General features: G+C 41.7%; 1 protein-coding gene across 3 annotated transcripts in view; it reads right to left on the bottom strand.

Moving 5' to 3' along the window:
- Nucleotides 1–381: 381 nt before the first annotated feature.
- STON1 (stonin 1) overlaps nucleotides 382–27,680 on the bottom strand; it is a 28,324-nt gene continuing 1,025 nt past the window's right edge. For 2 of the 3 annotated variants that reach the window (XM_051614052.1, XM_051614053.1), the window contains exons 2-4: nucleotides 14,556–16,549; nucleotides 4,963–5,165; nucleotides 382–4,571 (exon numbers count right to left, since the gene is read on the bottom strand). In XM_051614052.1, the coding sequence (XP_051470012.1) occupies nucleotides 4,497–4,571; nucleotides 4,963–5,165; nucleotides 14,556–16,500 (2,223 nt within the window). In that variant the 5' untranslated portion in view covers nucleotides 16,501–16,549 and the 3' untranslated portion in view covers nucleotides 382–4,496. Of the gene's footprint in view, nucleotides 4,572–4,962; nucleotides 5,166–8,072; nucleotides 9,217–9,378; nucleotides 9,445–14,555; nucleotides 16,550–27,680 lie in introns of those variants that run through there. The other variant, XM_051614054.1, reaches the window with a different exon arrangement.

Here is a 27,680-nt window from a genome sequence, read left to right as displayed (position 1 = left end):
TGATTCTCTGGATGCTGCCCCACAAACCTCTGCCTTATTCCCATCTTTTCCCACAGAGGTTTCACAGTTTCCCTGGGGACAACTCTTTTCAAGCAATCTGTGAAAGTCTCAGTTGTTGCCCATTATACTGCAGTATCCTAGAGAGATCGAAGGAAGTTCTCAATAGGAAAATCCATGGTATTCTTTCCCTTATGCAACTAAGGCAGGAAAAGGACCTGCCATAAATGATCATTAATGGAATGTAGTGCATTGCTCATGTCCCCCACTTACACAGAGCTCTTTCTAATAAATCACAATACCTGATGAGGCAATATCATACAGTTAATTACAGTATATGTAAAGCAAGCTTGATAAATTTCCGGTGAGGGGACAAGAAACAGCTATTTTGAAAGACAACTTTATTTTTTTAATCAATATGCAATCTTCAAAATGTTATTACAAGATCATCAGCATGGTCTGTTTATACTTATACTGACAAAAGACCCAAATAAAATTAGATTTTCCATTACAAATAACAGCACTGTTTCAGAGTTATCAAAATTACAGCTAAGAACTACTAAGTGAAGTAGTTAATTACTGTGTTTAGTCAACAAAAAGACAAATAAATGTAAAATAGAGGTGTGGGCACCAATCCTGCAGCTAAGAAGTTCATCAAGCAAAATAAATGCAACTAAAAGCAACACATGGAAACATGTTTTTAGATGTAGAGTACTTTTGGAAGATTAATATGGAATCTGGAAAAAAAAGTGAGCACAAAGGATGTCAGTGGTGTGCGAGTCACCTTCAATGAAGTGCACCATCATCCTCATTTTTCTAGAGATGCTACACAAGGGCAGCCAGACCCATTGTTCCCAATCACTGCAAAGCTTCAGCTTTGACACTCAAAAACTTTTCCTCTATTTTGTGCTCTTCTCTGGTTGGAATAAGCAAGCACTGCAGGCTGCTTACTTATTAGCATCAAGAATCTTCCACAGAGGTTTTTTTCCTGCCCATTACCACAATTCCTTCTCTTTTTTTGCTTCTCCTTTATTCTTAGAGACTTTGATACAGATTCTATTTTGTCAGTTAAAAGACTTCCATTTACTTCAATGGGTGTTTGAATATAAATTACATCAAGTACCATTTACCTATAGTAATATAATTAGTATGAGAAAGATGAACTCAGTTTGTCAGTTTCAGCAAATATGACACTTTGTAAATAAGGCAAACACACTAAGAAATTAGCTGTTCTCATTGACTTCTGTTTAAAATATAAAATATCCCAAAACCTGCTGGTCCTTTGTGAAGGAAACATGGATAATATCTAAATACTACCCTGTAATAAATGTTAGCAAAGCATCAACAGCTTAAGTGACCCAAGCAGCTGGAAGCATTTCAGGGACTGCAGGCACTAGCTGTGGGCAAAGAGAGATCAGATATGTGTGAAACCTGGTTTCTCACACAATGCCAATACACCTCATGGGTTATTTAAAGCACTAGTCCTTCTGCTAGCTGCACACTGAGCATCACGACAGCTTATAGCAACCGTTTGTCATCTCCATTCCCCTCCCCTACTACAGTTAGGCTGCTTACAGCCCTGATTTCTAAAGAATCAAAGCCAGTATGCTTACTCACTATCACCTGCTGTAGCCTTCACAGAAAATTGAGAGTATTTGTTCAGTAGGTTGTACCCAAAGGACATCAGAGAATGCAGAAGAAATATTAGAAAGGGAAAGGCAGGATGTTTCTGCTTTAGCACATTGCAGTAGAATAGGAAGTTAAAATTTGGTGGGGGAAAAACATCATACAATCTTTCATTAAACTGCAGCCTATTTTTAAATGTTCTGAGAGCAATGCATACAAACATAATCTTGAGACTGAACAGGGTAATTATTCAGCCTTAGGCTGCACTAATTGTCAGGTTTAAACTGAAAGACATGCATTAAACAGAGTAACTTTCTGTCAGTGTGGCAATATTTCTGTGGAATGAATTCCCTGTGATCCTAATCCAATTCCGATTAAAGTTAATGGCGAGTCTTGCAGGCCTCAGATGGAAATCCAAGAGTCTGCAACACAGATAAAGCTGTAGCTTGACCTTTTTACATTAATGAGTTCAGTAAGGCTGAATGATCATTTGCACCGTACCAGATATAATACAGATTCACTAGCAGGAAAGAAGACTTGTAATGTGGCTGTTCATCACTTAGGCCATTCAAAACAGTATCTCATCTCTTGAAGGGTCAGGATAAAACACTTCAGCACTACATGGGCTTCTTGAACACATCCCAAGACACAGCAGATGCCTGACAGAAGAAAAGCAGCCCTTGCTTCTGCAGGACCCCTAACACCACCAGGTACTGAATGCCCCGGACAAAGAGTCCCAGAACAGCCTGGCTGTCCCTCCTTCTTAAAAACAGAAAAGCAGGGTCAGGCAAGACAGGCTTTGGACAACAACCGCTGCTAACAGATTTATGGAGTTGATGTCAGTCTAAACAAATCACCTTCAGACAAAGGTTAGTGCAGGAATCTGCAACACATCTTTCACAACCTTTATCGAGCAAAATGATTCACAGATACATAGCTCTCTGCCCACGGACTTCAGCAAACTACAGAGCTTTGACAAGATGCCAGGTATAAACATTTTGCCATAGTGTACACTGCGCCCCGTGGTTCAGCTGAGAAGTACATAAACCAAATTTGAATATGAATAAAATAAACCAAACATAACTTGAAGGTGCTCATGGCTTCACAAGTCAAAACATGGATGGAGAATGCAACAGCTAAGATGTATCTGGATCACTGCTACGCTCAAACGCTTGCTTAGATTGATGATAATATAATCCACTAATAAAAAGGGATATACAGAGAAGCCAAAACACTATAATAAACTATTTGGGGCTTTGGCAATGCAGTACCCATAAAAAAACCTGCCCTAAGGACTTAGTATATAATCTATTACCCATTTCATTCTCAGCTTCCAAATGGGGGGAAAAGTTTATTGTGATGAACTAGGTTCATTTTATGGCCTTCTGTTTCCTCAGACTGGTGATTTTCTCAGTGCATATCCCACATATTTCTACTTTTGGGGAATAACATTTATCTGTATTTTTACACAGTGTTCATATAAACAGTTACAAGCTGTGACAAAATATAAACTTAGTGCATTACTGTATTTTTGTTCTCCACTAATTTCAGTTTGAATTCAGGATAATCTTAGGAAAACTGCAGAAAAAAAAATAAAATTAAAAAGTATCACGAGCATTTTTTTTTTAATTTATCAGATTTTTTCAGACCTGAAATTGCAGCCTGCAGAAAAGGACAAAGGGGATAATGACTGAGGGGAATCAGCAGAACCTTTCCCTAAATGCCAGTAACTTTTCAAAACACAGTTAACACACTTGTACAGGGTTAGTAGCTCAAGCTGTCTGCTGAAGTGTCACAGCTTCACTTCTCTTGTGATAGTCCATTCCTGCATTGTTTCCCCACAGAAAACACTTTTAGAGCCAGTAGCATGAAAATATCTCCTTTCCCATGCATGGAAAGACCATCTTTACAGTTATTCAAAGCAATAGCTCCTGCAGTTTCAAACCAACATCTGGAACTTGCATCTTAAAGGAGACTCAGAGCAAACGGTAGCAACCAGCCATTTCTTCAGTTTGTGGAGAAAACCCTTGGCTGGTGTAAATTCTCAAAGCTTCATTAAATGAAATGCGCCTGGACTGATTTATGCTTGCTGAGGATGAGCCCCTTGTCTCACTTGCTGCAGCAGTGAAAAACATTTGTCTAATGCTGGCACAGAAATTTCAATCACATCTGCCATATGTTTTTTTACCCAAGAGATTACTTTGAGTGAACCTATAAAGTGCTGGGGAGGAAATGCTTGCAGCCACAGAAAAATGAAAAAAAAAAAAAAATTCCCATTTTACCAATTAAATCAACCAGTTTCCAACTCACTAATTGAGATTCTTATTGAGTTTAATATTACAACCTGATCTGTTTGTGTATATCAAGGAGTGCAGAAACATGGGGGACTTAGATTTTCAAATACCACTAAAAAACATGATAAAACATGTAAAGGTCTCCTGCAGGACCTTACACAGATGCTGGTCTGCCCATAAGTGCTCTGGCAGCTTTTATTGCTGAATATTATATGTCCAAGTGACACGAACTCTTTGAGTAGTGCCATTAGGTTTCAGTATGGAGTATGAGATCATTCCCAAGTCATAGATACGCAACAGGAAAATAATGTATTACAATCAGTCAATTAAGTGCTCACATCCTGCAACTCTTTACAAGGAAACCCTATTCTTACCAGTATTCCTGTGACAGGAAGTTTACTTGAACACAGGCCAGTCAAACCAGTACTGATCTGCAGAATCAAAACTAAAAGCACTAAAAAAAAAAAAAAAAAAGACCATGTTTATCCTAAACTAGGTCACTGCTCTCCTCCTAAAAATAGAATTTGCTATGTAAATTGATTCCCACTAATATCCCATGACGATGCCTCCTGTCCTCTTTTACTGCATTAGGCAGTTGCCAGCCTTATCTGGATCCTCTCCATCAAGCCTAATCCACTTCTTTTCAATTTCAACCTGTAGTTATAAAAAACAAACAAACAACAAAAAAAAACCACACAGGTAGAATTAGCGATTAATTGGGCACTGAAAGTGTGAAGTGCAGCAGCAGCACAGATAAAAGCTTTGACACAGAATCAAAACACTTCCAGAGCAAACAGATTTCAAAACCACTACTACCAAAAATAGCTCAACTGAGGAAAAACACTGCATTTGCAGTTCTGTTTTTCAGGACCATCTTTGATCAGACAAGGAATTATTTCTTAATTATTCTTTTGCTCAAAGCCATTACCACAAGTGCATGCAAGATGTGTTTAGAGTACAAAGCACATTTGCCTTGCAAATACAGTAAGGGGGAATGGGGAAGAAGAAGAGGATGAAAGCACTGAAAGCATAGCCCTGAAAATACCTGGTAATTGTAAAAAGCTTTCTGAACCATGTGCTTCTGGGGCTGCAGATCACTCTCTATGCCCAGTGACTTGACTTTTGTTCCTGAGGCACAGGTATCATGAACAACAAACTGGACGGTAGCAAATGGATACCAGTCAGATGGGATTTCCTGGTCTGATCCAAGTTCCAGTTTGTAAGACAGGCTGTGTGGATGATCAGAACCTTGGAAAAGAAAAACAAACACACACCATCAATTAATTATCTTTTCTTTGTTTACATTACAAGGTTAATCTGCTAGCAAGAGAGCACAGCTCTATCTTGTATTAATGCAGTGCAGTTATTATGATACAAGATTATTTTATATATAATCTTTTAGTCTTGGTCATAAGGCGACCCCTTACTAATTTTTTCTCTACTTCAGCACACTTTTCACAATTGTTTATTTTACAAATTAATTTGCACAACATTTACCAGATCCTCTCAGCTGCTGATTAAGATGAGTATTACAAGCTTAGGGATTGGTTGCTAAATTCAAACTATTAGGGAAGAATCTCAGTTTTCACTTAAAAATACATTTCTTACTCTTGTGGGAATATAAAAATTGGAAGAAGCCAGCTTAGGAAAGGCAGAGATGCCTCCTTGTGCCAAACAACCACCGTTTCCAGAGCTCTCTGCTATAGGAATTATATTGGAGTGTTTATTTCAAGTAGCTATCTTGTGTAACATCATTTATTACAGTGTATCTATGGCACAAAGATAACAGTGCAGCTCAGAGTGCTGCTCAAAAAAGATATATCACAGCTGCCAGGATAAAGGCTACCTGGACTCCATTTCTAGATTGGTTTGTTATAGGTAAAGAACATAGCCCATTTCTTCCAAACAAAAGCATTACTAAAGCAACTGTCATGCTATAAAGCAGAGTCATGAAGGACTCCCATGTAGTGCAGCACATTCTAAATTACTTCGATCTAGCCTTACAGACTAGGGATCACTTGCTTTAGCATTTCTTCTATCTGGCAATGGTAAGGGAAAGTATTTATCCTTGCACACAGGAACACCAGGGTGAAAAGCCTGGTTTACAAAGAGACCGAGGTCAGCAAGCTCCCTGTGTGCATGAAAGCAGTATAATATAATATCATGAAAAGAATCCTTTATATTGCAGCCTCCTCTCCAAATTCTTCATAGCAAAAGTTGTCATTCTGTGGTTCTCTTCCTCTCCAGGATTTTAAGCATCAGCATAGACATCTAACTACCAGTCAGCTGCAGGCAGAAAAAAAAGCTGAAAAAGGCTTGGCCATATTTTGTCAAAGGCAAGCCTGGCAGTGTATATTTGGTTTTCATCCATTATACTGAAAAACAACTCGTAAGTTCAGGCAAAAATGTTCTATTCTTTATGCACCCACTTTCTCTGGTGGCAGAAATCAATTTTGTATTGGAATGAAGGAGATACTGAAGACGGAGTTGACATACACTGAGCTTTATCTATCCCATGGGACAAATCGCTACAACAGGCTCACGGGCATTTCATAGGCAAAAATAAACAAAAGAAGATACATCTCTGTTGCTCTTAGGAGCCTTGGGCCGGGTGCATCCTCTGCTCTGTGCTGCAGGTTTTCCCCACAACTTGCCTCACAGCCTGTCTGAGACAGGTCTGACTCCAGGAGATAATTTACATTTGAGCAGTTTGATGGGCAGAGTTCTGTCAAACACACAAGCCTCCAACTTCCTAAGAACAAAGTCTATTTCAATTAACAGTCCTCCAGAGTTCATTCCAAGTCCAGCATAAAGTCAGTGAAAATCAAGGTTTAAAGAGCATGAAATTCATGCTTATCTTTATCATACTCACTAAAACATTTCACATTTTGTTTTCCTTTTGATTAATTATCTAATTAGTATAAATAGTAATTCCCTCTCTCTTCCTTGCTGTGACACTCAGCAGTACAGTTAAAACTTGACTGCCTGGAAGAAAAGGTGAGGGAAGGGGAGAAAGGAATAATAAGAGTCCTTTGGAATATCAGCCCCTAAACCTCAGATAGGGAAGGTCTCCAACTCTTTCCCCCCTTCTTTTTTCCATGTTTAACAACAATACTCAGTAGCTTAAAAAGCTACTTGGTGACTGCAAGTTTTTTTCTCTCCATGGCTGACCCCAAAGGCACACACACAGAAACACTATGGACAAGAGGCATGTCACTGGACAAGTGCATTCCTTTACCATCCAGACTCTCCAAGTGGCTGATTTACAAGCCTCCCCTGCAGGCTCCCATCCAGCAGTACATCACATTCAGTCTTTATCTGAAATGCTGCTTTTTTACATAGCTACTTGTAACGGTCCAAGAAAACCTGAAATGGATTTCAGAAAAAAAAAAAAAAAAAAATGCTATATACACAGCAACTAGAGTCCTGCATCATAGGAGAGTGGCACTGGCCACAAAGTCTTCCAGATGTCTTGAAAGAAATGTGTATTACAATGGAGAGCCAACAACCATTCCCTAAATGGGACTAACTGCTGCTTTCTACCAAAGCACAGCTCTAATACATGCTAATAAGGAGCTGGTTACAGAAAATGTAGGAAGTGGTAATACAACTTGTACTCAAAGATGCAAGGGCAGATCCATGAATGGGAGTGCTAGGGATCACTGCAACAAAAAACACTGTAGGTCCTGATTTTGGGGAGTGAAGCTCCCCTAAATATGTCCAGTACAACAGCTCCTTTAAGGTGAATGGGAAGGAGTAAGTGCCCAGAAATGGCCATCACCAAAGCCAGCAGAGAGGGAAGGAAACATAACTGAGCAGGACAGCCAGGAGAGATCAGATGGAAAAAACACTCCACTCCTTGCAGACTTTGCAACCTACCTGCCGCACCAGTCACAGCATAAGACTTCATAACCCACACACAGTTAAAAAAATTACAACCACCACTCAAACCACGGCCCATGACAAAAAGCAGCAGTACTGTGACCACCTTTTTATGTAAAAGCAGGATCCTACAAGGTCCTTTCAAGGCACTAAAGTACAAAGACACTGAGCTTGCCAGCTCATAAAGGTCTTCGGCAAAGGAGTGCAACAGTAGGGGCACACAGCATGTGGCTAAAGTCTCAGGACAATAACACAATACACGGAGACAGGTAGAACTGTAACATTAGGCACTTTATTACAGAAGCAGAGGACGGAATAAAGTCAGAAAAAAGTATTACAACCACCTGCCAGCTCCTTGAGAAGGAAGCTGGAGGAGGACTGAACACATGTGAGGAGGAGATGGTGGTTCGTCACTCATGTACACAGTCAAGGGCAGATGTGGGCTTGGTCCACGATCTGCTGCTGGTCATCTCTTCTTGTGTCCAAGCCCATTTCTCCTGCACTAACATTCTCTTTGTCCACAGTTCCTCTTCCAGACTGCCTGGATATGGTGGAATGAGCTCCCTGTTGGGGTGGGCCTCTCCATCCTCACATCTGCCATGATCCCAGCAACAGTTGTGGTGACAGCAACACCAGCAGTGAAGAAGACCAGAAGCAGTACCCCATTCCACAGCCAAACTGTGAGATGTCATTCCACCTGTGGTACCACAACCCACCCAAGCTGTGCTCCCTGTGGCTCCCAGGACCTGCTCTACTCTCCAGTGGTGATGCTGGGATGCAGCTTGGCAACACACTTACTTGACCTCATCTTTGTGCTGTTTGCTGGGTCGGGATGCACAGATTGCATAAGGTCACCCACAAATGAAGGGTTCTTCATAGCAGCAGTTGCAACACTAACATATTGCATGTTGCATGGCCATGTCCTGGCCAGAAAAGCAGCATGTTCTGCCTCTGGGGCTGTGGCTGACCAAGTATCTGAGGAGAAAGGGTCGTCCAAGAGCAGTATCATCTTGTCTGGAATCCATTTGTGGTAGTAAGAAAAGGGTGTAGATCTAAAGGCATCTTCCTGTTGTAGGAGGGAGGCCTGTGGAGAAACAAGTAGCAATGGGAATTGTCTGGAAAATTATTGTCTCCTGAGAAAGGGAATTCAGAAATACCCACTGCTTGGAATTTTCCTGGACAGATATGGTAAATGTTGGATTGCAGATGTCCACTTGAGCCCAGGCATAAATGGGCCATTCCTTTTGGCCTGTTGCTAAAGACTCCGGTGTTAGACGTAGGAATGCTGAGGTTCAGTACCACACAAAACTTTAAAAAAATCTCTGGGCTTATATTCCAGCTAACCCACACCCATGAAGTGGTCTCGGTGTTGGGATCCAATGAGTTCTGTGGTCCTTTCTTTCCTGTAGGTGGTCACCTGCAAAGGCAGAGATTATAGCTTTGGTATCTGGGTAAGGTTACTGCCCTAGGTCCTCTGGAGCAGCCTCCACTGGACCCTTTTGCTTCCTTCCAAAACACAAGGTTTACCCCAGCTCATCTCCCTGCTGTACCAGCATCAATGTCAGAAAGAAGTACTCACCACTTCACTTGCAGAGAAGTTCCTGCTGGGCAGTGGTAGGAGTGTGGAGCAACTTCTTCCCATCAGCTGTCAAATGACAAAGCAATCAACCAAAACTTTGGAAGATCGTGAGCATTGCCTTAGTTTTGATGTAAAACTAGCCAGCCCTTGACATCTCTGCTGCATGAAAATACTGCTTCCCAGGTCTTGTATTACAGTGGAGTTGGAAGAAAGAGAGGCTGCACATATAAGGTCCTTTTGCCAAAAAAAACCCTGTAATGCTGAATAAGCAAGATATTGGCCAGCCGAGAGAAAAGGTAGTGGAGTGGAAAAACAAGTAGGATGAAGCAGGCATGGTGTAAGTCTGTACTGTTGCCCACTGGAAGCTAAGACAACATATTCAGATGTAAGCCCACCTGTCCAAAATATGGCCCATCAGGCATGGTGGAGACATAACCACCTGGCCTGATGGAATTGAATCACTGTTGGAAGGCAACCAGATAATCTGGGAGATAACTGAGCTTTTACTAACTAACTTAGAAGACAGAAGCCTTGAGGTTTAGGTATCTAGGCAACTTGTTAAGACTTTTGTGAATTCAGAGACCCTAGCCTTTCCTGTTTTACATCTGAAAATTTCGCTCTTATTTCCTAAATTCTTGCTCTTTCTCTGGAAAATAACAACAAAACAAACCAAACCAATAAATCAACAAAACTATGACACTAGATTCAAACCATCATTTAGCATTCATGTAGCACTTCACAAATAATAACCTAACTTTGCTGCATTTACTCATACTATTTATCCCTTACTCACTTGTATGAGTAGCATTCAAGCAGCCTTGATCTGCAGAAGGCTCGTGAAGCCAAGCAGTTTAGGCAAAAAAATGTGCTGGTTGTTTTAGTTCAGTAGTAATGCTACTTTTGACAAAATTGGTCCAGTTCTAAAAGTCTTATTTTGAACATGAAAACATAAGCAATTACTAAGAACGGATTTACATTAGGATTATTAGAAGTTAACAACTCCTGCAGCTATGTCTAAATGGGTGTGGTTATCCAACCTTCCAGGAGAAATGCACAGGAAACAGGAGTGGGAAGGTCTGCAATGTTGCTGCTGCCAGAAGGTGGCTTGGCAGGGATGGAGCCCACCTGACAAAGTCAGGGCTCAGAGTTTCCTCTTAGGCAGTTTAGAAAATTAAAAAGCAGCAGCTGAAGGTTGCCGAGACCCACATCACCTCCTATACTGGAATTCACACTCAGATGCTAAAGGCTACCAGCAGCCACAAATTCCTCTTTCTCCATTTCTTTGTGTTGCTTAATCACAGCTTCCTCGGTGTGGCTCCATGATGCAGAAGAAAAGGAGGAATAATCAGCTGAGGAACTGCTGCTTTACACAGCAGCCCAAGGATGGAGCTGTCCTAGCAGGAAACACCAAAGAGCACAAATTTACACAGCCAGAGATTAAAACACAGCGTTTTGAAATCTAGTCTCTCCCAGCTCCCAGGTGCCTATCGCTTCCCAGGGCAAAGCCTGGCCTCAGTACCATGATAAAATAATAAAATGTTCTACATTTACATATACAATGCCCTGATTTTGCAAGTGTAGAATCAATTTGCAGAAATTTCACTGGATCGACCCTTCAAAGTCTGCAGCTTTTTGCTTGCTTTTTTTTTAATTTTTTTTTTTCATTTTTTAAATAATGTTAACACTCAGACTCAAAAATCTCCAGTTCTAGATCTCAATAATCATAGGCAGCTTTTAAATATCCGGGGTATCTCACAGCTCACACAGACTTTGCTTGGCCAGCAGTCTTCTAGTGGATACTAACATATTTCAATGTCTATAAATGGAGTCACAATATAACTGTAGGAAACCTTATGTTTTCCCTTTTTTTTTCCTTCTTTCTTAAAAAGCCTTGGACAAGGGCTTTTTGAAAGAAAAAGCCTCAGCATATTTTTCTCCCTGCAGTAAAAGTCTTATGAAAGTTTACATATTTCTATTAGTTTGACTGCCTCCAGATTTTTGGCATGCCTTGGGACAACTCTATTTTTAAACTCCTAACTGCATACAGAAAACTTGATAGGTTTAAAATTTGGCAGTATTACCACCAAAATGTTTTTTCAAGCACATGAACATTTCAGGGATACAAATGATTTTGCAGCTCTCAGCCAGAGGAATTATTCAAACGTCAAAAGTTTAAGCTACTGGCAAAAAATAATGTAAAGCTGCAGAATGCCACAAAAACCGGTTCTTACTTTCAAATAACACAAATCTGAAGTTAATTGTGCACATCAAATCTTAGGGTGAATGAACGGCAGGGAATTAAAGGCTTTGGAAGACTTATAATCTTTAAAATTGCCTGATTAAATTGCTGACTTGATTTTGCAGAAGCAAACATACATTAAATAGCAAAGAATATTAAAAGCTACTCAAACACTCAGTCCCGTAAGGCTTGGGAGAACAGATGGGTCACAGCAGCACAGTGCAAATCCTTGAAGCCCAGTGTGCATGACACACGTATCTACAGATTTTAGAATCACAGAATCATTTTGGATGGAAAAGACCTTAAGATGATCAAGTCCAACCATTAACCCAGCACTGCCAAGTCCACCACTCAACAAGGTCCCTTAAGCACCACATCTACATGTCTTGTAAATACCTCCAGGGATGGTGACTCTGCCACCTCCCTGGGCAGCCTGTTCCAGTGCCTGACAACCCTTTCAAGTGAAGACGTTTTTCCTAATATCCAATCTAAACCTCCCCGACACAACTTGAGCCTATTTCCTCTTGCTCTATCACTTTTTACCTGGGAAAAAAGACCAACCCCCACCTTGCCTCCTTTCAGCCTCCTTTTCTCCAGACTAAACAACCCCAGTTCCCTCAGCAGCTCTTCATAAGACTCGTGTTCCAGACCCTTCACCAGCTTCATTGTCCTTCTTTGGACATGCTCCAGCATCAAAATATCCTTATTGTAGTGGGGAGCCCAGAACTGACCACAGTATTTGATGTGAGGAAGACCTTAGTTTTGAAGACCTGAAGAATCTTCTTCTGCCCACTGCTTCTCACATGTCTCTCCATCAACTCCTCTGCCTTCCCTGTCCATTTTCCAGTCTTCCCAACCCCTCCTTTACTACCTTCCCTTATCTTCCTTCTCTCTGTTGTCTCTCTCCCCTGCCATTAATCCTGGCTTGGCTCCCTGCCTTGGGTTAGTCTGTCTGCCAATGCTGCATCTCCTCTGCTCTCTGCTGCCCCTTGCTTGGCAGCCACCAGCATCCTCTCCCAGCAGAGCCTGAGATGATACCCAGGTAAAAAGCAGCGTGCCAAACGGAGGGCTCAGACAATTCAAGAGGAACCATATGGTATTATCCACAGGTCCAAGCTCACCACAGCTTTTATCCAAAGCAAAAGAAAGGGAAAAACAGAGATGGCCTTAGCACGATGTCATTGCTGAATCTGACCGCAGTGACACTTTTGCTGTTCCTCCCACAGTAGAGGTTTCAACAGAAATCAGAAGGCAAATTTGCTCAAGGTTTTAGAGACCTCATTGCCTAAGCAAGGCCCAGTCTGAACACAAAAATGGCCAGTATTTCCATGCACCACCATTAGTAAAAAATACTAGCCCTAGTCTACAAGTAGCCATGCAATAATTCATGCTCTCTCAACTGCCACATGAGCATGTTGATGTAGGATGCTTTTCAATGCTGTTTTAATACCAAAAGCAATCTAGTTCATATATGGGCTCAGAGTAACATTGATTTTTCATTTGCTCCCGCGTCAGTGCTTCTGTCAATCTCTTACTTCTGTCACTGAAATATCAATCGGAATTTAAGGATCAAATATCAAAGTTAAAAAAAAAAAAAAATCATGATTACCTAAACAACAGATCAGACTAAATATAATTTACAATTAGTTAAAAAATAGGGAAAAATATTCTCGGGATTTTTTTTGCCTTAACTATTTTTTCTAATAATTTTGAATGAGAACTCTCACCTGCACACACATCTAGCTGCAAGAACCAGTGAGTGGATTCTGTCAACTTAGTACTAGCACACCTGATGCCAGGACGTAAGAGACTAAATCCTTTCTGGGCATTTAAAAGAGGGACGTAGTCCAGACAGTTGGGATACTACAAGACTAGCCTAATCCATTTGTTACCACTTTCTTCCTTCTTTGAAGTACAGATTTGACAGATATTTTAGGCAAAATGTTTTAGAAGATGCCCTTCTCTTACATAGATCCCCAAAGCTTCAAGTACACAGAATGCATATCCAAGGAAAGGATCAAGTGCCTTCACTCTACAGAAGTTGAAGCAGAATAATATACTCCTCAAGAACTTTATGCCATTTAAAAAGTGCTATCTAGGGGTATTAATCTTGTAACATGACAAAGATTTGGAATTTTAAAACTGTGTATTTATATTTTCCTTCTCCCCAAAAATCATATTTTCTCCATTAGGTAAATTAACTTTTACTTAGAGGGACGCTAACAACTCCCACATGCATGACTACAGACTTAGCTGGTTTTATTGCTGCAAGTTTTTAGCGAGGTGCCACCACCAGACAGAAGGATGAATAAAGTGGGAGGCATCATTTTTTGCTGGTGTAATTTTTTCTATGAATGTACAATCTCAATACACAAACCCAAATAGGAGCCAATAGGTAGTAGCATTTGCAAAAGCACACTCATCTTGCCACAGTAAATTTGACTGTAATACCTTCTTGTTATTTATCCTACTGTTTTAAATTATGTTAGAAAGCCAAGATGCAAGTTACACTACCCCCTTTTCTACTAACTGGGTGACATGGTGTGGGTAAATAATTTCACCTGCTGGTTTTTGCTTGCCATCCCACCAATGTTCAGCTGGGACATGTGAAGCATAAACTCTTCCCTCTTACTACAGATTTCATGTTTACTCAAAACACTATGAGATCCACTTCCATGATGCTGCAGCCTTACAACTACTGACAAAAATGCATCTGTCTCCATCGAATAAGTTAGGAAAATGCACTTTAAAAAAATAAAATAAAAATAAGTAATTAATTAATAAGGCTGTATTATCTTTTCTCCAAAATGGTAACTCCAACTTCTACCAATACCACTGCACAGATAAAAATCCAAACTACTGAAGTCAATGGAGTTACACAAGCATAAAACCAATGACGTGCACCCAAGCCCATCATTTTATAGTGCAAATTATTTACTTGAGTTTTTATCTGGAAGCCTGTCAATCTTCCACACAACAGCCCTGTAGGCACTCTCGTATTTTGCTGTTCCAATTGAGACTTGTATTAGAGAATCAGATTCAACCTCGTGTAAAGAGCCAAAGCATGCTCTCCTATTCATTTTTGCTTTTAGGGACTTCTGCCTTTGGAGGTTCATAGTCCAAAGCGTTTTCACCCACTGCGTGGGAACGGGAAAGCGTATCATAACGTTTTCACAGTATTTCAGAGAAGGCAAACGGGCTGGGATCAGAGCAGTTGAAGACATGACTATAAAAGCCTGAAGTTCAACGTATGCCCCCTGAACTACTACCGCAGCCTTCACAGAAAAGGGCACCTCTTGCCCATGATACCGTGTCCTGAACCGCATCAGTTCCAGCCTATATGCATCCGGGGGAGTAAACTTAATAATTCGTGATTGCTCAAATTCCTGCACTTTGACACAGTTATGGAAATGGCAATCAAGAATATCAATCCATTTCTTCTCCTCCTCCTTCTCAAAGTAACGCTCATCCCTCCTCTGGAGCTCCAGGTCATTCAGGGTGAGAAAGCAGTCAGCACTTCCATTCACAAAACACAAGCAGTAAACATGTGTGATGACGGCACTTTCTACCAGTCTTCCTTCTGCCCTAGTGACTTTCCCCCAAAAGTTATCCACTATTTCTAGAGTAATTTCTTGCTCTTCATAATTCCTCTTTTGTCTAGAAATGGTAGGAAGCTTCATAAGCTCTTCCTCGACTGTTACAAGGAAATCAGTGAAGTCATTATAATCTGTGGTGCCCAGCTTTAACATCTGCTCAACCTCTGGCTCATGGACCACTTCTACTTTGGGATGATACCTCCTTTTCTCTGTGTAAGAAACACACTCAATCTTCACGGTATGGATTTTTCCTGAGACATTATAGCTCTCTAATTTGGGTTCAGACAGTCTACAGTGTGGCTGCAGCTGGAATTCCTTGAAAGGTTTCTCCAGGCCCTTTTCATAATACATCTGCAGCACACCTCCAGCTAGAACGCTAAGGTAAATAGGGCCCCATTGCCGAGAAGACATCATGTTCTTCTTTTCAGGAATCCTCAGCATGAACAGCCACCCATCTGCTTTCTGGCTCCTGAAGAGGCTGCGTGGGATGGCAGAGGAGAGGTTGTGCCACGCATGAGCACTGGAGATAGGTGGGCTTCCTGTGGCATCACAGCCATCAGCTTGCAGATGTTCAAGCCTCTCACAGATGTAGCTGAAGGAGTCCTGGTTCAGGCTTTTCTGATCGTGGCAAGTCTCTTTGTCTTTAGGATGACAGATGCTCTTGTCAAGCACTTTGTCCTTCCTGTGTGTGCCAACATTAGCTGGTGATGTGCCGAGCGAGCATCCTTCTGTCCAAAAGGGACTAGAAAAAGCACAGTCATTCTTGAAGTACGGGAAGTGCCCCAGTACTGATGACAACTCTCTTGACTCCTCGCAGCTTCCTGACAGATTAGGGCTTCCTTCGTCTGTTGATTTGGACACCAAAGTCTTAACTGGACGGTCATTAGGCAAGGTGTTCAAAGAAAGGCTGCTGGGCTTCTGCGAGGTTAGGGATGAGCAAGTCCCGGGTGATGGAAGCAGGTTAATGTTTGACGGCCATTCAGGGATGGAATAAAGGAGGTGAATCCCAGGCTTTGGGATGCATGGACTTACTGGGTAGTCTCTGGTAGGTGTAGTAAGTGGAGAGTTACTGGGTGGTCCAGGACTTAGGTAGAAGTCAACTACAGGAGATGAGAGTGGAGTGCTACCTGTAGAAGATGACCTACTTGAAGAATCATGCACACTAGAGAGATTGAGCTTAAGGCCATTTGCTTTACAACTACTCTGATTATCAACCAGTTTCTGAGGTGACTGGAAGAGTGGCTCATCATCGAAGGTGACCCAATTTGCTGGATTTGTGGAACACATCTCGTAGGACAAACTTGAGGCACTTGAACACGTATCACCCACAAACCATCTACAAAGAAACAACAGACATGGGCAGAAATAAATTCTCTTGAAAGACAAAACAACGAAACCCAACCCTTATGACATTCAAACCATACAAAGCTTAGAATGTGCATACAGTTCATCCAGTGCACTTTGGCTTTACCCATACAGAGACAAGCATGTAGAAACAGATAAACTGCCCATGAATCCCCACTGCTTTCCCAGGTTGGGAATCTAAGAGAATCTAAGCTTTATGGGCTGTTTAGAGCATCTCACATATGAGGCCTCTATATCAGAGAGCAGAAAGTCCCATACCATACAGGACTGCTCCCATAATACTTTACACTGTACAGCTTATGTGTAGCTTGTCATATGGGCAGAGATTTTCCTCATCTGTCAACCTCTGCTTCAGATGAGATTTCTCCCATTAAACAAACATGTTTTACTACAAATTGTGCAGCTGTTTGCAAGAACAAAATTAGGAGGGTGAGAGGGGATTATTTTTTGTTGTTGAAAAGCTGTAGCAGTTCCATGCTGACGGCAAAGGCACACGTACTACAGCCGTCAGGGCAAAACCAGCCCTGCAAGATAATGTGCATTGAGCAGCCAGCTCTTGAGGTTTCTGCAAGGCAGACATTCTCCTCCTGTGATGGGCACAGGTGACAAGGCAACTGCATGAGCATCCCCAGACCAGAGGCAGTGGAAAGCATGTTGTGGCCACCAGAAGTGGACTGTGACTCATCACCCGCTCCATGCTGCTATCTCAGGTGCCTCCTGCCAAGAGCAGGATGCTCACATTGGTCCCAGATGTTTTCCACACCTGGGTGGGAATCACTTCACATCAGTTCCTTGAACCCTGACTTATGGAATCATAGAATCATAGAATGGTTTGGATTGGAAGGGACCTTAAAGATCAAGACTGGACACATTAGAGGGGATGAGGAAAACCATTAGACTTATAAAGTTATCCCTGAGGATAAGCAGTGCATCCCTGTTGAATGGTAGGCTGAAGGCATCTACCAGAGATAAAACCCTAGTGAAACACAATCCAAGGCCAAGTAAAACACACGCATCTGCTAAGCACCGAATTGGCTGGTGGCCTGGAAAAAGTACAGGTCTTTAAACCAATTAATAAACTACAGTTCATCAAAGTACCTTTGGTAAAGAGCTCAGCTAGATGTCCTCCGAGCAGGACTGCACCCAGTACAATATTAATCTTGTCTGGATGGCAAGAAATATAAATGAAATGTGCACTGAAATGTAAATGCTCACTGTATCCTCATGCCAGATATCTTGTCCCCAAAATTCTTCCTCCCCACTGTTCCTGACTGATGAAGAAGTGAGCAATAACTTGCTAATGACTGAGGAGGAATCGAATACAATGAAGCACCACAAGGCAGATATAAACATCATTTATTTGATCACAGAATCACAGAATTGTCAGAGTCAGAAGGGACCTCTAGAGATCATGTAGTCCAACTCCCGTGCTAAAGCAGGATCACCTACAGCACAGTACTCAGGACTGCATCCAGGGGAGTCTTGAATATCTCCAGAGAAGGGGACCCCATAACCTCCCTGGGCAGCCTGTTCCAGTGCTCCATCACCGTAAGTTCCATACTTAAATGGAACTTCCTATGTTCCAGCTTGTGCCCGTTGCCTCTCATCCTGTCACTGGGAACTACTGAAAAGAGTCTGGCTCCATCCTCATTGCACCCACCCTTTAGATACTTATAGGCATTAATAAGGTCTCCTCTCAGCCTTCTCTTCTCCAGGCTAAACAGTCCCAGCTCTCTCAGCCTTTTCTCAAAAGGAAGATGCTCTAATCCCTCAATCATCCTTGTTGCCCTAAAAAAGTTTTTTAAAGTTATTCTTGTTATGTCAGAACATATTCATGTTTGCCTGAAAGCACAAGGAAGGCTGAGTTCATACAGAGAAAACTGCCTGTACATATGGTACTCTGTTAATTAAGGCTAGATAACAATTACTTAAAGCTATACCCCTTCATGCACAGACAGTCACAGTTAGGTTGTTTATTAATTGCATGACACTACAGCATGTAATCACATAACCACAAAAGCCATTCCTTAGCTGTAGTCTTTAGAGAACCGTTTGTTTCTAGAGATGCCAGAGTTCAGCCAAGTGAATTTTTATGCTACGAGTCATTATTTTTATCATGTGCCCATTATTTCTTGGCCAGTTTATATCCATTAAGAAAGTACCATTAACCATGGTATGGCCATCTCACTCTGCAGCCGAGCAAACAGGAGTTTGCAATGGAGGAGGACTCTGGTCCTTCATTATTTTTTGAACTCTTGACCTTTTTGTTCAGTAAAAATATTTGCACTATGCTAGTTATTTTATAAGCATCCTCCTCTCCACTCACAGAGAGAGAGAAAAGGAGCAAACAACTTATGAATGACTGTCATAGCTCAGACACACACAACTACCAGTGTATCCTTCACCCACACAGTCACCTCATCAAAACAGTGTAGCAATGGAAACAAAAATCACAGCTATTTCGTTACTGACTTACTCATCATTTTTTCCTCCCATTCCACACCCTCCTCTTTACCCTCTGGCTCCTTCAGTGGTATATATTGATTATTTCTAGATCAGGAAGGGTAAAAGTTTTCTGACCTTGCTTCATCTTAGCAAGCCTCACTTGTTAAGGACAGCTTATGTGACGCTACCTCGGAGCATGGCTTTTTCCTGTAACTGCCAGGACCGTGGGCTACACTGCTGCATAGGCAGCATGAGGAAGCAGCCTCTAAGGCTGCCATCCAACACTCCTCTGGCATTTACAAGAGAGAAGCAACAGCCAGCAAGAGAGCAAACCAGGCTGAGGGAGGGAAGGGGAAGCCTCTCCCTCCTGGGGGGATCCAGGGGCAACGCAGGGGGATGGGTGAAGGTCAGTGGGAATGCTAGGCTATGCAGCAGCCTGGCACTGCCCCAGGGCTCCACAGGGCAGCCCCAGCCACGCTGGTGGGGCAGAGCACAGCACCCCAAGGCATGTGAATGAAAAGCAAAACACAACATGGGAATGTAAGTATATGCCAATGCTGGTCACAGTAAAGAACACATTCTGCAGCCTGCTTCCCTTGCTCGTTTGAAACAAAGTTCTTCAGTGTCCTTTATTATTGCCAGATGTTGACTTCTTTTTCCCCAATGTCTGTTACCAATCCCTTTTTAATATGTGATGTTACAGATTATTCGGCAGGTTTTTTTTCCTGTTACAAAACCAAAAGATGTTGGAAATTCACCCGCCAAATATTTAACTTCAGTCCATAAATGAAGCAAACCACTTTGGCAGACAGAGCTCTCATCTGCAGTTGCATTAGCATTCACACACCTGTCAGAGGCAGCTGACAAAAACACGATCCCCTACTATTGCTCACTGATTCCCCAAACTAGGAATGGAGGAAAACATCCAAGTGGATCTTTAAAATCCATTAAAACATCCAAAAGTGATGTTTTTATAATGTCACACTAATAAAAGGAAGTGCACGCTCTCATGTGTCATGGGCAGCACCATTCATCAAGTATTTAAAAGAAAAAAAATTCATAGTCTTATGCTACTTTATGCAGCTTGTTCTCTAGTGCTTTTACATCTGCACACCATATATTTATCTTTCTCTCAAGTCCTTTTTTTTTTTCTAAGAAGTGCTCCAAAATCCTCCTTAAGAATTAGGACATTCTTCCTTGAAACAGCAAGCTATTTTCTGACTCCCAAAAGCTCCCATGGGACTCAAGTAAATGTAACCCAAATGCTTTGGGGAAGAGGGAAATGATACAAGATGCTATTGACGTCTATTACCACATACGTTATGCACCCAGTAACATTTAAATTATAAGCACGTGTGGTATCTCCTTCAGATATGTGACAGGAAATACCATTTTTAGAATACTGAAACTGCAAACAAAATAGCTGGCTGAAATAACAGTTGTTCCTAACTGCATCAATTCCAGTGAATCCAAAAGCTGCAACTCATCTCAATTCATCCTCTTCTGCCTGAAAAAAATCTTCCTGTTTATGACATTAACTCAGTCCGTCAGCATTGAACAGACGGTAGCTTAATTTCTTCATTTTAATACCTCAAGGATGTAAGGAAGAGAAATCCTATTCTATTACTGAGAGATTTTATAGGCTGTAGCTATTACTGGGTCCTTTGTTGCTTTGAAAATCCCAGATCAAATCTGCAGTGAAAATACTGCTTCAACTTTTCTGCCTTGCTGGGGGACACTGTTACCTCTTCCTATTGTGAAAGAGTAATAACAACTTCCTACATGCTCCCAGGTGTGATTCAAGGTATTGACTCCAGTACAGGTCCAGCTTGGTCCTCTGCTAGCTGAGCATGTGGGCCTATCCTCCAGCAATATAGTCCCATCCTGATGGAGCAGCCCTGCATCGCCTCCTCCACAGTACGGAGAAAGCAACATCTGAACCAGGGCAGTTCATGAGGGAAGCCCCCTGCGCATCTCACCCCCAGGGTCTTGCCCTAACACCTGGCAAGAGTTAAAACCCTCAAGTGCACCCCTGTGGATTTCATAGAATCACAGAATGGTTTGGGTTGGAAGGGACCTTAAAGATCATCTAGTTCAACCCCCCCTGCAAGGATAGGGACACCTCACGCTAGACCAGGTTGCTCAGAGCCCCATCCAACCTGATCTTGAATACTTCCAGGGACGGGGCATCCACTGTTTCCCTGGGCAACCTGTGCCAGTGCCTCACCACCCTCACAATAAAAAATTTCCTCCTAATGTCTAACCTAAATCTCCCCTCTTCCAGTTAAAAACCATTACCCCTTGTCCTCCCACTACAAGCCCTTGCAAAAAGTTCCTCCCCAGCTTTCCTGTAGCCCCTTCAGGAACTGAAAGGCCACTATGAGGTCTCTCTGGACCCTTCTCTTCTCCAGGCTCAGCAACCCCAAACTCTCAGCCAGTCTTCAGAGCAGAGGTGCTCCAGCCCTCTAATCATCGTCATGGCCCTCCTCTGGACTCACTCTAACAGTTTCATGTCCTTATTATGTTTAAACACAAAGTCCTTTTTTTAAATATTGGAGGAGGATGGGGTCATCCAATGGGGCATGGCAGAGAAATGCCTCCCTTCGGCAAAGCATAGAGGAAGTAAATATGATGTTTAATAGACAGTACTCACATTCAAAAACACACAGAAGAGCATAATTTTATAAATACATTCCTTATTGCTTCTAGCTCTAGAGGCCATCATGGCTTAAAACCATTAAACTAGAGGGAATCCTCTATACAGATTCCCTTTGTAACACCCAAGCACATATCTTACATGTGCAACTTCCATGGTGGGGTCATATTGGGCAAATATCAACCTTGTGGATTGTTTCAAGCTCAAAAAAAGCAGATTTACCTACATGCCGCATAGCAAAACAGTTAAATAATTCCTTCAAAATAAGCTGAGCTCTTTGCACAAGCTACTCCATTTGTGAACAATGTCTGGTCACTGTATTTCCACCCTTCCAGAATGACTGTGGACCCCATACACTACTACACAAAAGTTATATTTCCAGGAACAACACCACCCATTGCACATAGGCTACATAGAAATTGAACACAAAACTCTGTACCTTGTGCACACTGTGATGAAGCTATCCTGTAACGATACCATATGAGTTGTTACTATTCTTTGTACAAATATATAGACAACTCTTCGAGCATTTTGCCATAAAGTGTAATAGTCTCACAGCAAAGAACAAATCTTCTGCAGTTTAAGCAATAAAGCACATATGGTATATAAAAAACCCTAAACGTTTGTAAGCCCTTATCCAAGTAAAATATGACAGATTTATCTGTGTTCTACAGCCATATTCTTTGCATCACTTTTATTACTTAACTACACAAAAACCTGGAAGAATACCTTCTACATAAAATAGAGCTTGACTTATGATGATTTGCCTCAAATTTCTATTTAACTCTGCTTGATGTCTCCTAGATCCAAAAAAAAAATTCTCCAACCTGTACCTCTGAAAGAAACATAAACAAAAGGCACAACTGACGGGAAATAGGAATTTCTTGGATTCCACTTGTATTTGGGATTTATACATGGACTAAGTCTCCCATTGCATTACTCATTTCATTACTTTAAAAAAACAAGGAACTGGTGGAACAGTCAAAAATATACCCTGACTTCAAAGTGTAATGTGAACTTGTATTTATATTGCTCACTCTCTAGGACATAGGCACAGCAGGGAGAAGTTTGGAGCTCACAGCTAATCTGTTTAATTTGGAATTCCTTGCTCTTGGCCCCAGAGAGCTGCAGGAATTAAAGATTTTAGCCCTTGACAGTATGCACATCCCCAGAGCAAAGGCATTGCTCATGCAAACGCCCCTCGCTATTACTTGTTTCTGCTTGGAGTCAACGGGGAGTTTACAAATCAGGTGGTTGGTACTTGCATGCACATGAATTTTTAAAAATCAGTGTTTTTAAGGGCACCAACACAACACATCACAATGTGTTCCCAGCAGGAGACAAGGCTTACTTTCCTCACTGTGGAAAAGCATTTGGCAGAGACTGAAACAGCCTCTAGAGAGTATGGTGTCACGTGGTTTGGGACATGGGGGACCCACTACCACAAGGGTGATGTTCTCAGGAGCAATGCTACCCAGAGGTGACTGACAAAGGAGTAATGTCTGCTTCTCTGCCTCTCAGAGTCACATCTCAGGCTTTAAAAGCTGCAGCAGATACAGGATTTACACAGGAGGGAAAGCCTACGGAAAGGTCTCAAAAGAAACCAGAAGCACCAGTGCTGCCAGATTCACCCCTCTGACCACTATTCTAGCCTGCTGGGCTGTTGTTGTGGGTCTTCCCCAAAGAAGTAGCTCTTCTTGCTCACAACAGAAGGAGGTTACACAGTGAGGACCTTCCACTTCTTATGAAAATTCAGCATGGCTATTCATAACAATTCTCATCTCTGCCATGGAACAATCACCCAAACCTGAGCTGCTAAGCACTGTAAACTCCTTTTCATGTCTAGATCCACTCTAGGAGACCTTCCCTAACACTCAGATGTGAAGTCATTACAAAGATGCCTCAAAAAGACAACAAAGCAGCATGCATGACTGGTCTTGTACGTAACAAGATGAGCTTTAACTCCTCTTCCTGTGTAACTGTAAGCTCTGATTCCCACACCCTCCCTCACCCTGCTCCAGCAGTCACACCACCATGGGTGAGTCAGTCCAGCTTGTGCTTTCAGTATTTTCTTGGTTGGAAATAGAAATCAAGGTGGGAATACCTAGATAGAACATTTTATGTAAAGTTCCTGTAGGATTTTACAGGGACATGCCAAAGATGCTTTTTATAGGAACTGAGAGATTTTCATAAATCACTGCAACCCAGTCACCCGGGATCTGCACCACCATTCCTCCCCAGGCTGTTCTGCAGAGTTTATTATCACAAATCTAACTTTCAGAATGGGATAAAATAAACATATAGAAAGCTAATTTGTCATTGGGAAAGAAACTGGGATGGAGACCTGAAGCCACCCTTGGAACTTACTCAAGATCTCCCTGTCAGTGCATGCAGCCAAGCACTGAGCTGCATAAATCAACAGCAGTCCTCATACCCTGCAGCCACCTCGCTCACCTACAGAGAACTATAAAGTTACTTGCAGCAATTCCTAGTCTGCTTGCTGTGACCTAGCCAATATGCAGACACATTACAAAGCACATGAAATAATTAATGCAACAGCATTCAAACAGTCATTCAAAAGCCAATGTCCAGCTACAAAACATTTCAGGATCACAGGCTTGCAACAAGCACTAACATTAAAAAGAAAAGTTTTCCCAATCCACAGCTACATGTAACTATTTCCTATCAAGAAGACGCAATCACATCCTGCATCACACCACCAACTCTGGATGACGATAGCAGTACTGGTAACTGGTTACTTTTTTTTATTTGTAACAGTCACAACAAAAGGCGCTCATCCCTGGTATATTGCCAGGTCTAACCACAGGCATGGCAAACACCTGCATTCAACGTGTCTGAGCACCTTTCTCTGGTCCATTAGTTCTAACTTCTTAGTCAGTTCCTCCAGAAGAGACTCAGAAAAGAGTCCCACCTCAAATGTCCATAATTTTTCTCTTCTCAGGACAGACTGCCTGTCTGGGCAGGTGACAGACTGTGGCAGGTCTAAGTTTGGTAGCACATGTTTCTCTGCTTCTTTGGACCCAGGTTGGTAACTGAGGCAGTAGGACAGGGGGTACCCGTGCTCATGCCACATTTGCTGGCAAACAGCGGACAGCCAGGAAAAACCTCAAGAGGACACAATCTGCATTTTTACTAACTTGAGTGGACCACAAAATAATTCTCTATGTTGTACTGAACATCTTTAACAGAAAAAAAGTTTCTTTTCCTAGAAGAAATAATAAAAAGCCTGATCAAATCAATATTAACTACTCAGTGATTTTATTCTCTTCCTTCCTGGATATCACAGTGCCTTCAAAGACACACCACTTGTGTGCAAGATGTGATTGCATCTTCTCAAAACAATATGGTTACATGTAGCTGTGGACTGGGAATTTTTTTTTTTTTTAAATGTTAGGAAGTGCTCGTTGTAAGCCTGTGATCCTTAAATGTTTTATAGCTGCATACTGGCTTCTGATTGACTACTCTGTGCCTTTGCACTTTATTTCTTCCTATTACCTGGTTAGACAAGACATGTAAATAATTTTTAATTCTCTTCACTGTGCATATGCACGTTTCTCTTGTGTATACAACACACCTCTCCACAGGGCCTTTCTTCTCCCTACAAATGAAGTCTCCCAGTTAGAAGATGGATGGGGAAGAGGTGGAGGTTGATGGGCTGTTGAGTTGCCAGGAGCAGTGTCTGTGCACCCCTAAAATGTGCTTCTGCTCCTGCTCCCTTTCAGTTGACTCAGCCAGTCCTGCTGTATCCTCTCTAAATCACCCTCCTCTTCAGCATCACCACAGTGATTGCAACTCACACTGTAGGCAGATTTTGGAGAGCCAACAGACAGTTGCAGAAGAGCCTTATGTGAAGTGTTTGTTGATACTAGCTGACATTTTGCTGCTTAAAAAAAAAAAAGTCAACAAGCCCTCAGCACAGTGCTCTGACCTGGAAGAGGCAGGAAGATAAATCTATTTTTATTTACAGTACTTCTGCAGGTCACTAAGTTAATGGAATGTTACTGCATCTTCTGAAGCAATCTTTAACTGTGTTTAGGAAACATTTTTAGGAGCATACAAACAACCCACAAAAGTACTCTGGTCATAGTAGCATTGCAGAGGGCTCTGGCAAGGAACTTAACATCCTAAACCCCTCCCTCTTCCCAGCACAGACAGAGATTTTTAATATGCCACCAAGCAGCAGAAATGCAGCTAGGGGGTGGCTGTCCCACTTGTGGAAAATCAACAGCCTTTTCTTTTTTTTTTTTTTTTTTTTTTTTTTAAGGATTAAGCAGCTCTTCTGATGAAAAAAAAAAAGCAAGTCTGAAGGCTTTGGCACACAGATCACAGATCACAAGTCAAAACACTAAGCTGGTCATGGTCAGAAACAAATTTAAACCTGGTCCTCATGTGGTGTTTGTAGTTTTCAAAGGAAGCAACAGATTAAATGCCACAAAGAATTCATGTTGCAAAAGTACACTTCAAAAACTCTTGCCCACTAATCTCAACAGTGAATAATAAAAAGCAGGGAAGCTAATGGAAATGCTATATTTGGCATATTCACCGCTCAGCGTAATACTCTTATGTTACGTTCAGAGTCAGTTTTTAAATCCACATTTAAAAGTAGCTCATGCTTTAGAGCCTAGTAAACATGAGTGAGTACTTTCTCAGAGACTAACAAATGACATAAGATTTGCAGAGCTCTTCTAACCCAAAAAGTACTGCCTCACAGCTAGCAGTAACCCCTTCTGACACCACTCTCTCCTCAACTGCAGGCTACTCCCCTTCTCCTGGACTTAAAGCCTTATAATACTAGCACTAACAAGAAGGAGGGTCACAACTGAATCCTTCTTTGTTCATTTGGATTGAGGTATTTTTAATAGCGTCTGATGACAGTTAGGACAGAAAATATAATTCATAACGTAGTCACCCAAAAAAGCCTCATTTGGGTTCCTCTCCAAGAGCTAGATGTGTGGGCAGCCTGGCTTTCTGAAGCAAGAGAGTTCAGTTCATATTCATACAGATCAACATTATAAGAAAAGGAGCCCTGGACTAGAAGAATCTTGATTACCAAAACATGAAGTAAAACACTGTCCTTGATATTGCATCACTATTCATGTAATCAGGTGCATTTCATGTTGGATTTAACATTCACACACAGAACAACTTAAAAGTTTACATTAGTTTGCTAAGCAGAAAACTAATGCCAAATGGAGATCTGGATTTGGGAAGCAGCATCAAAAAGCTGAGCCACTAAGCCTACAAATCACAATAATTTTTAAAGTGATATAAATTAATAATCTTTATTTGTGCAGAAGAAGATGGGGAGAAGGTGAATAATGAAATCCGAGCACGAAAACAAGGAACTCCTACCTGCCTCTGGGCAGAATGTCCCAGTGGTATGATTGACAGCTCCAAGATCAGTTGAGTATAATCTCCAGCCACACTCTCTCTTGTACAAACTACTTCTGTGCTCCACTGCAACTAGTTATTAGTTACTAGGCTCTCCTCTGCTCACACCTGGAGTCAAGGAAGTAGCTAATCTAACAGTTTTTCCTAACATTTTATCATGGCAGTTGTGCTTTCAGTGCACTAAACCAGGCAGCTCAACAGTTTGCTTTCAGATCTCTTTTCTCCTCCTCCCTTACAGACCCTGGAAGAGTCTCAGCCTCTAGTTACAGAAATGAGTTGACAACAAAACAAACCATTTATATTTACAAGTTTCAAGCTCCAAAACTTCTGTTCCTTCCTCCCCAGAGAGTCATTAGCACTCTCCCCAAAAAAGCTAAGTCCTATTTGCAGAGAAATCAGTGAGGGTTTCTAGGGTGTTTCACCTCAGAGAAAAAACATCTCTGTCAGGTAAGGTAAGGGGAGACTTCTGTAAGTTAACTTTTGCTGGGTTCCTACAAAATACCCTCATCAGCATTTTCCCCAGCACATTTCAGAAGCCCTGTTATCTGCCAAGAGCTTCAGAACACCTTTTTGGTGGGTTTTTTTTTTG

Source organism: Apus apus, chromosome 3, assembly GCF_020740795.1.
Source record: "Apus apus isolate bApuApu2 chromosome 3, bApuApu2.pri.cur, whole genome shotgun sequence".
In the NCBI taxonomy this organism is placed as follows: Eukaryota; Metazoa; Chordata; class Aves; order Apodiformes; family Apodidae; genus Apus; species Apus apus.
The sequence above is the reverse complement of the archived record's forward strand: the minus strand, read 5'-3'. Positions and strand labels throughout refer to the sequence as shown.